This window comes from Terrapene carolina, unplaced genomic scaffold (genome assembly GCF_002925995.2).
Source record: "Terrapene carolina triunguis isolate 2854851 unplaced genomic scaffold, T_m_triunguis-2.0 Scaffold148, whole genome shotgun sequence".
Lineage (NCBI taxonomy): Eukaryota > Metazoa > Chordata > Testudines > Emydidae > Terrapene > Terrapene triunguis.
The window spans coordinates 6535706-6548729 of record NW_020664499.1 but is presented as its reverse complement, the minus strand read 5'-3'; the positions used below and the strand labels follow the sequence as shown (position 1 = coordinate 6548729).

Below are 13024 nucleotides of genomic sequence, written 5' to 3'. Positions count from 1 at the left end.
GTGTTGCACATTTTTACCACAGAAAGCTACTTTCAGTGTGTTTTTGGCACTCCTATTATCAAGATGAAATGTGCTTACTATTGTTTTTCCAGGATTTGGTTTGAGCCTCCATTTCCGGAAATATTGTTCCATATTTTGGAGGTCCTAAGTTAATGCTTTCTCAATGTCATGGAGGTTTGATGCTTGGATTGTCATGGCAAGATCATCTGCATATCCAAATTTTCATGATTTAGTTGGAGGCATGTCACTTATGTAAATATTTAAAAGGGTTGGTGCAAGTACAGAGCCTTGTGGTAGCCCATTGTTTGATATGGGGTGAGCTGGTCTTATTACCCAGGTACATCTATAGGCGTCTGTTACTCAGCATGGTCCACAGCAGGTGAAGTGTTTGGTAGCAAGGTATAATTTTAGCAAGTTTCAGCATGGGGCCCTTAATCCATACAGTATCATATGCAGATGACAGGTCAAACAATACTGCACCAATCTTTAGGTTTTTTTTATAGCCAGCCTCAATGTGAGTTGTGAGTGCCAGAACTTGGTCACAACAACTACGTTTTGGCTGGAAGCCTGCCTGTTCGACAGGGATAATTGGCTCAGTAAAAGGGCGTATTCTTTTGAGGATGATACATTCAAGAAGTTTATAGGTTGTACATAGTAGAGATATTGGCCTATAGCTTGGGGCTACTAGGAAGATGAAACTCAGCAAATGTGGGTCTCTCACAAACTGACACCAGAAAACAAAATGTTTGTATGGACCCCTGAGAACTAAACCACTGGGAATCAGACAAGCTCTGTGCACAGTCCTTTTGCCCGCAGGTGAGAGTGCTCATCAATGAAACTATAGAGATGCTTTAGAAAGACAGCATGACATATCTTGGTCTCAGATACAATTTGCCCTGAAGTTGATGAGAGTTGTGCATGTGTATCTGAGGGCAGAATATAGCCTGTAGAATGGAAAACAGATGTAATGTGAGCAACTTTCATGCTATACTATGATGGTCTGAATTGTTTCCATTATTTCGAGTTAAGTAATTCCCCACTATCCAACTCTAAAGTGCAGGCACTGCTGCCTTTATAGGCCCCAGGGAGAGGAAGCAAACTAGTCTTTCATTCTTTCCCCAACCTTACTGCTCATATTTTGCTTTCAGTGAATAACTCTTCAAATCCTTAATAATATTTCATTCCGATAAAAGATATTTACTGGGGGGAAGGGGTGTTGTGGCAGTGGTAAGGCTGTGTTTATTATTGTAGAAACAGCACATGACTAGCTTCACAGTAAGGAGAAGCCAAGAACGCAGAGCACTGCAAATCTATCAGAGCAACAGCATGTTTTCCACCTGTTGAGGCAGAGATCACAATACAACAGATGCACATAATAATTACGTGCACCTCAAAGGCAGCTCCAGGTCCTGCAACTTCTGCTCCCTGCCTAGCAGACAGCAGGAGAATGGAATCACAAAACAGGGGCATTGAGTAAGTAGAGTGGATATTGCTCCTGAAAGACAGGAGAGCAGCCACACTAAAGAGAAACCTTAAGGTGGAAGATGTGAAAGAAAGATCAGAGACAGCATGAAGCTAAGAGAAGAGGGGAGGAGTGTAGCATTGGAGCCTCAGCAGCCAGCTCTATTTTTAAAGGGACAATCATGTTTTTTACACACACGTTTTAAAGACTGCCCTTTTTACATTAATAACCTCATAGATTATTAAAAACAGAAACAAACATGCTCTACAAATCTGTTAGGACCCATTTTCCTCTCTGCGATTGCCCCATGATGACTGGTCAGGTTGGGTGTGTGGCCTCCATGGAAAAAGCCACAGGAGCAGAAGGTGAGGACTGAGGCCAAAGCTATCCACAACAAGACCCAGTTCCTCTTTGCCTGCTGTGGCCCCTGGCAGTCCGGCTGCATTGGACTGTGCTACCAGGCACTCCCTCATCTGTGGGTGCCCTGGGAAACCTGGTGGGGGTAAAGGGAGGGGTAACATAAAGGTAAAACAGCTTCAGGTTCTAAGAGTAAATTGCATGGAGCTAGAAGGGGAATGATTTGTATCGCCCTGGTTCTGCCCTTGGCTTAGTCTCCTCCTCCTACCCCTGTGTGGACTGCATGGAGAGAGCTCTGCAAGGCCTGAGTGGCGCAGGGTGGCCAATACCACAGACGTGATAGAGTTCCCTTCTACATGAAGGGGGTAGATCTCTATATAAAGTAGCCTGCCATGCATAGATTGGGAGCAAGAGGGATGATCTTCCCCCATGATTTTATCTTGACAGAAGCAGATGATGAGCCCTGTGTGCTGAGTTGGAGTTTTCCTTTAAATTCTTACATAGTGAGGACCATGCTATAAATATTTAGATAAACAGTGTCTCCTTAGCCCTGGGATAGCTCTGTGTATTATTTCCCATGCAGACAGTAATGTCTGCTGGTCCATATTTAGCAGGAATTAATTTAAATGAATTTCTTAGGTCTGTGCTCTTTGCTCTCCGAGATTGACCAATTGCATGTTCCTACTCATTGCCTTCCCAGCCCTATAGTATGCATTGCCTCAATAATTGCAATTTACACGGGAATGTCATTCAAAAATCACATTTCTTACATTCTGCTTTGGTTTTAAGTAACCCCTAAGATCACTATAATTGAAAGGAGTTACCAAAAAAAAATCTTTCTCTATTTTTTCAGTTTGCTTCGTGCATTTGACAGCATTTGTGTATAATCAGTTTCACGTTTTCCCTGTATATTAGTCAATTATTGAAAAGACTCTTATAAACATCAACAGGGGATCAGGAAAACCTTACAAAATGTTGTGAAGTACGTTATTATAGAATATACTCTTTAAATTAGGAATGCCCTGTCTGGACTGGAATTAAAAGCAACATTGTTTTAATTGTCCTTTTCAATGCAAGTTGCTTCTCCTGATAATCCAACTGGAGAAAGCAATCTAAAGCTTCACAAATGTTTCAGTTTTTGAGAACGACAATGCAGATCATAACATGGCGTAGAGCTGCAGTTGTTCCACCACTCACATAGTTGCCTATGATTAATTTCATGCTGCCCAGTGCATGTATTAAGTTTAGTGTTATTGGTTTGTAAACAAGCTTAAAAGTACTTGCCTTTAAGTTGCAGCTCCCTCACTGTGCTGTTTTGGATTAATTTTGTTTAAATGATGCCGTTTAGCTTCTTCCTAAGATGTTAGTTATGCAGCAGATTTCCAGACTGCCTGCTACTTTCAGGTGTATTCAACTTCTATTTTTAATGAGTTAATTATAAACCTAAAGCATCATCCAGTAAAGGGCAGCTGAGACAACAACAGACAGAAACTGAGATCTAAATGGGATCAGATTCTCAGCTGGTGCAAATTGGTGTAGCTCTGCCAATGTCAATGGAGCTACACTGATTTACACCACCTAAGAATCTGAGCTCCTTGTGCTGTTGAGTAAACCTATCAATTGAAAGCGCCATAAAATATCCCATCCACCTAGGGTTTTTTCAAAGAATCCTAAATAAAAATAGCAATAAAGCGTTCAATGCAGGGAATTTCCTGAGGATTAATGACCAGATGGAATTAATAGCCAGAGGTGCAGACTGGGCCAATCTGTTCCTCCTCGCTGCTCATTAATCCTGGGACAGGACCTCTACCTCAACATGGAGTAAAACACATTTCGCATAGGGAATACAAGTTATTAATTTATTATTTTTCTCTGTGTTTGATGTGCAACAAATTTGTCCCAATCTGGTTGTATCATTGCTTGCTATATACATATATATATACATATATATAAGAGAGAGAGAGAATAAGTGTTTACAGCTTATTACTGTACAAAGGAGGAGTTTATGTTAAGAATTTCAGGGTGGAGACAGAGAGCTTTCCTAATGATCTGAGATGTGGTAATTCTGGCTCTAATGGAACACATTCAGCATGGTGTGCTGATTTGCTTTCTTGAAAGGGTGATGGGAAAACTTGTGGATTGTATGTAGGATTTTAAATGTGCTGTGTACATATTACCCAGGGTTTAGTTTGCTGGGTTCCTCAGCTCAGCCTCAGGTGTATACTGCCATCTACTGGTGAGAGGGGATCATAGCTCCTAGCATGTTTTCTCATCCTGCTCCCACAGAGAATACTTATTGCAGAAACAGTCTGCAAATCCTTGGGTTGGAATTTGCTATTAGAGAGACGGTGCAAACACCATTCTAGTGATTTTTCCCCCCCAACCAATCAGCAATTCTGGGAAAATGCACTAGAGTTTCTTCCATGGAACCAAATGAACAGCACTATAGTAAACCATCACAGCCGTAGTATCAATGACACTTTAAAGTCCATATAGAATTTTTCCATCATAACAATGAATAACCACAGCAGCTCTGACACACCCATATGTCTGTCACGCCAACCAGCTCCTTTGGAATTGTGGGTTAATTTTAATGGTATTAAAATATTGGTTCTCTCCTCTTTACAATTCATCTGTTGTACTGTTGTGTAAACAGGCAACAATAAAGATATTAAATGTTGTACACAAATTAATCTCCTTAGGTTTTGGTGCTTGGGGATGTCCTGTGCAAATGGCAAATATTGCTGTTCAGCAAATTCCTTCAGGGTTCAATGGCAGTGTTCCCCTGGGAGGAAAACATTGCCTGAAGGGCTCAGTCCTCCCTCCACTGAAGTCAACGAGAGCTTTGCTGTAGACTTTAATGGTAACAGGATCATGCTTGAGTACTCAAAGACGTCTGGTCTACTTCAAAGTTCCATGTTCATTTGGTAGGCTAAGGCAGATGGGATCTGCTGGTAATCGGAGAAAATCCTGTAATTGTGGATAGTTCTGCACTTGACTGCCTGGGAGGCTGAAATCTGTCTTATGGACAGCACAGGGAAGGGCAATGCATGCTTTTTCATGCTGCCCTACTCATCTGCCTCTGCCCTGTTCCTGAGCAACCAGCTCAGGGTAGTCTGGTATCCATACTATTCATTCCTGAAACTGGCAGCAAGGATGGGCACATCAGTGGCAGTTCTGAAGCTGGCTTTGTGATGGGGATGCCTGTCTACTGGGGATGGGACTGGGACGGCAAGATTCATTTCACATAATTACAAGCCAGCATAGAGCCATCAGATGACAGTGACTGTGGGTCACTGCTACACTGGCCCAGACTTGCTCCAGTGACCTAGAGATAAAAGGTGCTGCACCTATTAGCACTCCCCTTAACAATCCAGTGCCCCACTGGCTTCTCTTTGTGTTTTCTCATTGCAGATGGGCAAATACTACAAAACATGATCTTTCTGTGAACGTAGTCTTGATTTTGAGAGGGGAAACTGTAAATAAATAAAAATTAAAGTTGCAAAGTTGGATCATCTTTTCAGATCTAATGAAAGACCCTTGATTCTCGATGGCTGTGAGTTTTGCCTTACACACACACACACACACACACACACACACACCTCTACCTCTGCTGCCAATGCAATAGTTTTAGACCCTCAGCTGTGAGACCATTTCCAAGCCGCCTCCTTCATGACAGCATAATCATTTTCTACAGCAACTGCTTGACTTTTGGTGGGGAGCAGCCAGAGCAGATGAAAATCCATTCAAGTTAAGATCTTTTCATGAAAATCCCCTACTGATGAAGACCCAGGGGGAGGAATATGGAAAACAGACGGGAATTGTTTCTTAAGAGAGTGGCTTCAACATTTCCCAGCTGTTCTATATCTAAAGAGCCTCCATGGCCCAGCCAAGGGGCTCAGATTGCTGCACAAATTGTTATAACCTATAACAAACAGATGCCAACATTAAAACCTCAAAACATTAACAATCTTAAACATATATTGCACCATAGGAGCCCTGATTGGGGCCTGTAGGCACACTGAAGTACAAATAATATAATAACAAAGCACTTTTCACCCCCAAAGAATCCTAACACTTCACAGGCTAATATAAGTGTCATGCATCACTGAAATGCAGCCACCTCTGGGGTGGAGCTTGGCAGCTGCTTAACAGTTTACAGCTATTTCTCACAACAGTTGAGGGCAGGGAGTGAAGAATACCAAAGCCAATTGAGCTGCAGGTAGAATTTAGATAGGCTTTATACAATGTAAAGATAATAAAGTCAAATAAGCATTTACATATAGAATATGTGTTACGCTGCATTTTCAGTTTACGCCCTTGGTTTGGAAAACATAATTCATTTTAAAAGAGATCCAGAAAATACTGATGGTGTTGCATCCACTTTCTGTGCAGTTCTGTATTATGGTTCTTTGCTGGCAGATTCTCTAACTCCTTTCCTCTTTTCATTTAATTTGATGTCCAGGTCTCGGAGCTGGCTCAGGAATCCTGTATTTGGGCAGATCTCTCTGTGAGAATTCACCATTTTTAAAGCCTCCACAAGCGTCATGTTTTCATGGATCATTAAAAAAGCGAGCACTAAAGATGCAGAGCGGCTTATCCCCATGGCACAGTGAACGAACACTTTACCTGCAAATAAATGAGACAACATGTGCCCAGTGGGCTTTAGAACTTGCAAGGTAAGAAAGACCCAGACGGGTCAAAACAGCCAGAATCAATAAATACAATAAATAGCCAGATTTTCCCTGATTGTTAGCGCATCCTGAGGTGCTGTTGGTTTGGGACACTGAAGCTCTCTGATCATCCATATATGAGTAACAGCAATAGGTATACTACTAAACGTATGCCGGAAGGGAGTGGGATCTAGATCTTACAGCAAGGGCTTGGCCATCAGGAGTCCTTGATGATAATCTTGGTTCTGCTATGAACTCACTATGACTGGAGGTAGTTGAAAAATGGTGTTTTTCTTCTATGATACATTTTGGATAAAATTTGAATGCTGAAATGTTTTGGCCAGAAACAGAAATATTTTGCCCCCAAAATAAAATATTTCAATTTGGAAAGCTACCAAAGCATCTCAGGGGGGTTGTAGTTTAAATGCCTTGTACTCCCATTTCTCCCTGGTTGGACTACATCTCCCATCATGGTCACCCATCTTGGAGGAGAGAGGTGGTGCATCATGGGAGTCCCTGGCTATGTTGCATCATGGGAGATATAGTCCAGCTGGAAGCATGACCTACAGAGGACAATGGGGACATGAAGAAACCAAATTACAACTCCCATTTCCAAATCAAAATATTTTGTTTTCAGGTATTTGGTTTTTTGACAAAAAATTGAAACTTTCTGCAGAAGGTGGATGCTTTTTGTGAAAAATGTTGTTTTCCATGAAAACAATTTTATCAGAAAATTTTCAACCGGCCCTAATGGTGACCTTCAGCAAGTTATATAATTGTTCTGCATATCAATGTATCATCTGGCTGTAAAATGTGTACGTTACCTACTGTACATCAACAATTGTGAAGTGAGGCTTAACTACTGAATATTTTAAAAACGTTCCAGTGAGAAGTGCAGTGTTATCACCGTTATTTTTTTCTGTGACCCAAGTGCTGAACTCTTCCCACATCTGTGGTTTCCACACTGGTCTTAAAGGAAGTATCCTCTTGATAGGTGATTTTGACCTCCATGTTATCCTTGCCTGGCACCTTGTTAGGCAAAACCATCAGGAGGTTGGTAATGGGATATGAAACTTTTAAACTTGGAAGTACCTCAAATCTCACAATAAAAGTCTCTGACTTCATTTTGTAGGCCAAGTGGTTCAGATGTTCCTCAAACCAAGGCAGTTAGACATAGAAAAAAGACTTATAATCCAGCAGGTTTAGTCTATAGCTTTCTCCAGAATAGCTTTAATTATCTCAAATCAGGGGAGAGTCCGTCAATTTCTGTGGGAGACTATTCCACAGACTAATAGCTCTCAGGACAAGAAGTTTTTCCTAATACTGCTTAACCTTTTTCTCTCTTACTGTCACCTCATTACTCCTAGGTTGTACTCTAAGGCAATTTCACTCCTCTTAGGGTTTGCAAGCTTCATGCACTTGTAGGATTCTATCATGTCCACTCTCCTAGCTTTTGTTCAGCCAAACTATTTATTAATCTTTCCTCGCAAGTCAAACCCTCCTGTCCCTTTATGTATTTTGTTGCTCTGCTCTGAAACTCCTCTGATAATCTTCCTGGTATTGAGGTGCCTCAGAACTGAACACAGTAATCTAGGTATGACCTCACCAGAGGTATACAGAGGAGGACTTTCTTTTCCCATGGTGCTTTGGGGCCCTTAGCCAAGCTATTAAAGATCAGACCCCCTGGCTCATGATTGAAATTTGTGCCCCCAACGGTTGCTGCAAACAAAAACTCTTTAACTCTTCCTCTCTTGAAATGGGGGAAAGATGAAAAATATTGCACCCCACAGAACATAAAATGTTAACACCTTAGTCATTATTGGGATTATGAAATGTTATTTCCAAGCATCAGTCAGGCGCAAACTTCTATTTCCCCTTTTGTTGCTACACCAGGTGGCTTCTTTTTTCTAATTATACTTACACTTAGAGAGCACGTTACCTTTCCGAAGTACTGTATGAACATGAACCCTTGCAGCACCTTTGCAAGGGGGTAAATGACTATTCTCCCCATTTTACTTGTGGAGAATCTGAGATGCAAAGCGGTTGATGGCCCAGACCTGTGAGGCGCTGAGGAGGAAGTGGAGGTTGATCAGTACATCCTAGGATAAGATCCTCATTGACTAGTTGCCAAAGACCACACAGCCAGTCAGGATCAGAGGGAACAACTAGACCTAAAAGTTCCTAGCAACTAGGCCATGATGCTGATAGTGATTGGAAAGAATCCCAGTGACTTCAGTGGGCATTGGATCAGGCCCTCCATCCTTGGCTCAGTCCACTAGTTCATGTTGCCTCTCTGGCTTAATTGACTGAAATAGTCTGAATTAGAGCAATAGGTTCCATTCAGCAAAGCATTTACGCACGTGCTCCCCATAATATCAAACACCTTTCTTACCTCCTGGTGTGTGTAAGGCTTTGTGTATGAAATTAGCCGCATCATAGAAAAAGATACTTAAATCAAAGGAAGGGTCATCGAACGCTTCTACTCCGTGGTACGCTACTTGCAGATCTTTGTAATATCTGGCTCCTGTGTTGATACTGTATGGCCCATCTGCTGCATTAAGGATGTGAGTAATGTTGAGATTTTGAAGAGTTGCTTTACTTCTAGCAGCCCAGCTGTTGAAAGATCATGAAGGTTTCACTGAGATCATTGCTGACTTTCTGCATTCAAATAGCGCCGTTTAATGTGAGTGCCCACTCCCCCTGGGGGAGAATGCAAGCACTGCAGCTCGCTTTACAGGGCAGTGAATGGCTAACAGACAGCTGTGTTAGTCCATAGTGCCTTGGTCTTAGAGAGATGGCTACTGAAGAATGTGAGATGGTATTGTAACCACCACTTGGAGTTTGCCCGCTGCTGGATCACCGGACTGAGCCGCTAGGGCAGTGGGTCTTTAATTTGATTGCGCCCCCTTCTTTGTGTCTGTAGTAGTTTACACCCTCCTTCCCACCACACAAGTACATATATTGATTTAAAAAAAACCAACATGCAACTCTCACTGAATATTAAAAACAGTAAGGCATTGATTCAAACTGTAATGGTCGATGCTTACAATTAAATGCTTACAATTAAATGACAGCAAACCGATTAAGGTACAGGTGGCAACAACTTTGTATAATGCTATACAAGCTTAACAGAAATCCATCAAAATGCACAGCGCCATCTAGAGTCAAATGCACAGCGCCATCTGAGGACCTGATATGTCTGGAGGAAACAGCTTTTCTAGTTACACATTGCTGTGGATAAAATGTGTGCAGTAAGTTTTCTTTTTCCTAAAGCTTCTCACCCTCCCCCACAAATACATTCCATGCCCCCCCAGGGAGTCCCACCCCCCAGTTTGAGAGCCTCTCCCCTAGGGGGTGCTACCAAAAGGACTACAACTAAAGCAACTACCAGAGCCCTTTGACACCATTTCCCAGCACGCATGGAGTCAGGGGTGGGGACAGAAAGAACTAGAAATTACTGGTGAGGCTAATACGGAGGCAGTCCACTGGACCAGTGACAAGCCAGGGCTGCACGCCCCCAGCCGGGGACAGCCTGACCCCACACAGATAGGTTTAATTTCAGTTTTGAGTTTGGAAAGTGGGAAAGAAACAGCACAGCGCCCACTGCCCCCAAAGCAAGTGTTTGCTCTGCTGTGAGATCTAGCTGCATGGATTGGGCCATTCCAGCACCCAGCCAGAGAGAGATACGACCTGGCGCCAGCTACTGAGAGCCAGCCAAGACCCCCTCCTCCCCCTCCCCCCACCCCGGATTCTAGACCATGGAAACAGCAAGCCTGGTATGAGTCCAGAGAAGATCCTGGCCCAGCCAGGCATGAAGAATTAAAGTAAGCTGACTTCTATCTAAACCTGCCCATATCACAGTGCTGCAACACTCCTTCTCAGGATTCAACCTCAGGATGCCATGTGCCTGGGAAGATGCCAGGATGGGAGCTGGAGGTTGGGATAAATTGTGAGTGTTGGGAGGTGAGGGATTTGTTTGTTTATTAATGTTTAGTACTTATTAGTTAACCTTAACCCTTTCCTTCCCTCAATTCTATTTTCCTGTTCCAGTAAAGCCCCCCTTTGTTATGCTGCTCTTTTAGGTGTGTTCTTCCTTTTCTGGGGTTTCTGTTTATGTACTTCATTGTCCCTCATGTACTGGGCTTCACACTCCTTGCCAGCTAGTTGTATTGATTTTTCTCAAAGGGAAGCACCCCTGTGCATGGGGCAGTGAGGAGTCACCTCGGGTAGAGGCACCACACTCCAGAAAATACCCAGGACCCAACCTGTGCAAGGAGAAGGAAGAAGCAGCTCCTAATATTGATGATGGCAAGCAGCATGGAGAGAGAAGGGAGAAGGTTTGAGCCACACTTCAGGGAAGGGGCTACATGAGTACAGACCAGCCTGTGAGATACCAGTTGTTCAGGTAACTCCCTCCTTGTAGTTAATCACTGGGAATGTTGTTCAGTGGTTAGAGCAAAGGATAGTAGTTAGGATTCTCCTTTGACTGTCCACGCCGATCCCACTTCTGGTACGCACGTGCCCCATGAAGTGGGCTCCATGTGAACAAAACATCTCAAAGCCCTGCAGTTATTGAAAATAGCCATTCTTTCTTGGGTTCCATTCCTGTTTCTGACACTGACTCACTGTGTGACCTTGAACAAGTAATTTCCTCTCTGCAGGCCTCCCTGATTTCCCATCTGTAAAATGGGGATAAAGTTATTGCACAAGGAAGTGGTGATGTTTGTATGATGTTTTTAAAGCACTTTAAGATCCTCGGATGAAAAGCGATTTAGACAAATAGACAGAAGTGTCTGTCTGGTGATTGATAGAGAGAGACAAAGTAGCTCAGCAATGTGTCTTTTGCCACAAGTACAAAGTAATTGTGCAATATGTTTTGATATTTAGTTATAAGCTGGTAAAAGAAATTCTGTGTTTGCATCTGTGGGGCCCCCTACCATATAATTATGGGTCTTTGTCCTCTCTTCATTCTGACTCCTGAGGCTGAACCTCTTGTACCTCAGTTACCTGTCTGTAAAATGGGCATAATAATACTTCCTTTCTCACCCATTGTCCGTCTTATTTAGAGAATAAGGTCTTAAGGGCAGGGACTCTCTCTTAGCATGTATATGTACAGTGCTTAGCACAATGAGATAGCGATCTCAGTTGGGGCCTTCTAGGCACTATTATATACAGAGGGGAATAGACACCTTTTTTTTATTTGGAGTACCTAGAGTTAAAAGATAATAAAATAAGAGCTGTTGAATATCACTTGGAGTAGCTTTGTGCCATAACTAAATGAGTCCACTTCTAATACAGTGAGATAAATGAGCTTGTGTTTTAAACTGTTTCCTTTATAAATGCAAACTCTAAATATTTGGAGGAGAGAAAGCCCCCCAAGACCCAGTTGTCAATGTCCATGATAAAAATAATAAATACGTTTATCTTGCTAAAATCCATTGTGATCCATGGAATGTAGAAAGCACAGCTCAGGCAGACTAGGAGTAAGTTATACGTGTACATTTCAAGCTTTTCATGACATCCAAACCACTTGAGGCTGACTGTCATGGTGTTTGGCTTTGGAACCCTTTGATGTGAGCATAGCTTTACATCTCACTGTTAACCACCTTTACACCCCTCCATCTCTCTCTAGTGTGCTAGTAACAACATAATATACAATATCCTCTTACACGTCTCCCAGGAATAGGTTTGGCCAGACTTGGTCCAAATGATTGTCAGACCCTCCTCTGGACCAGAACAGCTTCTGAAGGTCAGATAGTGCTGGTGTTTCATATGGTGCCTGGCTGCTGGTTTCAGAGGAATAGCTCTTGGTGTGAAGCATGCCTGCTGTTCTGTTTCACACACTCAGGTGGTATCGCAAAGAGCCTTTCTGAAATAAACCAAGAGAAGCTTTTCATACATAACTAACATTCTCTGTAAATTAGTCCTGTTCTTTGCTCTCCAAATAATATTGCATTTTTATTAGAAGTGTGTACAGTTGAGCCTGAAGGTGTTGCTAAAGGCAGCCAGCCATGAGGGTTGCCTCTGCACTGTCACTATACAGATATGGAATTTGTCCCTCAGGAAAGCAGCATCATAAGACAGTATAGTAATTTCTTGTCAAATCATGCTGCGGAGAAGAAAAGCCCAGCCCCTTCCAAATGCATTGGTGATTAACACCCCCCAACCCCCTCCACATAATCCTCAGCAACAGCATCCTGCCTTAGTACATCATTCACTCTGACGAACACAGGTATAATGATAAAGCTGCCACCACCACCACACATGTCCAAAGGCTCCAAGTAAACTTCTAATTCCCTGCTTGATACTTTAGGGTATTGGCATTCCACTGCACTGCATTTTATAGTTTTGAAAATGAATTCAGCTGTGGTGAAAAGTGTCAACGTGGTGCATTGCCACGTGGAGTGAGAAAGGGGGGCTTGAAATGCATTTAATGAGAATGTATCCACAGAACAGGTACAGTATGGGCAGCAACAATGGTTCTCAACACTACACTGGAGATGCCATTTTTAGAAACAAGGGAGTAGTTCAG

At 42.6% G+C, this 13024-nt stretch overlaps 2 protein-coding genes across 3 annotated transcripts in view; both read right to left on the bottom strand.

Annotated features, from left to right (window-relative positions):
* The window catches only part of LOC113406913 (dual specificity protein phosphatase 13-like), a 32759-nt gene extending 29573 nt beyond the window's left edge, over positions 1 to 3186 (bottom strand). The window contains exon 1 of one of the 2 annotated variants that reach the window (XM_026653786.2): positions 3104 to 3186. The gene's annotated coding sequence lies outside the window, so the exon portion shown is untranslated. Of the gene's footprint in view, positions 1 to 1383; positions 1484 to 3103 lie in introns of those variants that run through there. The other variant, XM_029912013.1, reaches the window with a different exon arrangement.
* Positions 3187 to 6221: 3035 nt separating this feature from the next.
* Positions 6222 to 12313, bottom strand: LOC113406896 (dual specificity protein phosphatase 13-like). Its single transcript, XM_026653757.1, has 3 exons — positions 12162 to 12313; positions 8885 to 9105; positions 6222 to 6448 (listed from the first exon to the last, which is right to left on the bottom strand). The coding sequence occupies exons 1-3, from the start codon at positions 12311 to 12313 to the stop codon at positions 6222 to 6224; spliced, it is 600 nt and encodes a 199-aa protein (XP_026509542.1).
* Positions 12314 to 13024: the final 711 nt, after the last annotated feature.

Coding starts and splice junctions, on each gene's coding strand:
- LOC113406896 (XM_026653757.1), bottom strand. CDS start 12,313: ATGCTTCACACCAAGAGCTATTCCTCTGAAACCAGCAGCCAGGCACCA. Junction 9,106..12,161: donor AACCTATTCCTGGGAGACGT/GTAAGAGGATAT, acceptor ATCTTTCAACAG/CTGGGCTGCTAGAAGTAAAG. Junction 6,449..8,884: donor AGCCTTACACACACCAGGAG/GTAAGAAAGGTG, acceptor ATTTATTTGCAG/GTAAAGTGTTCGTTCACTGT.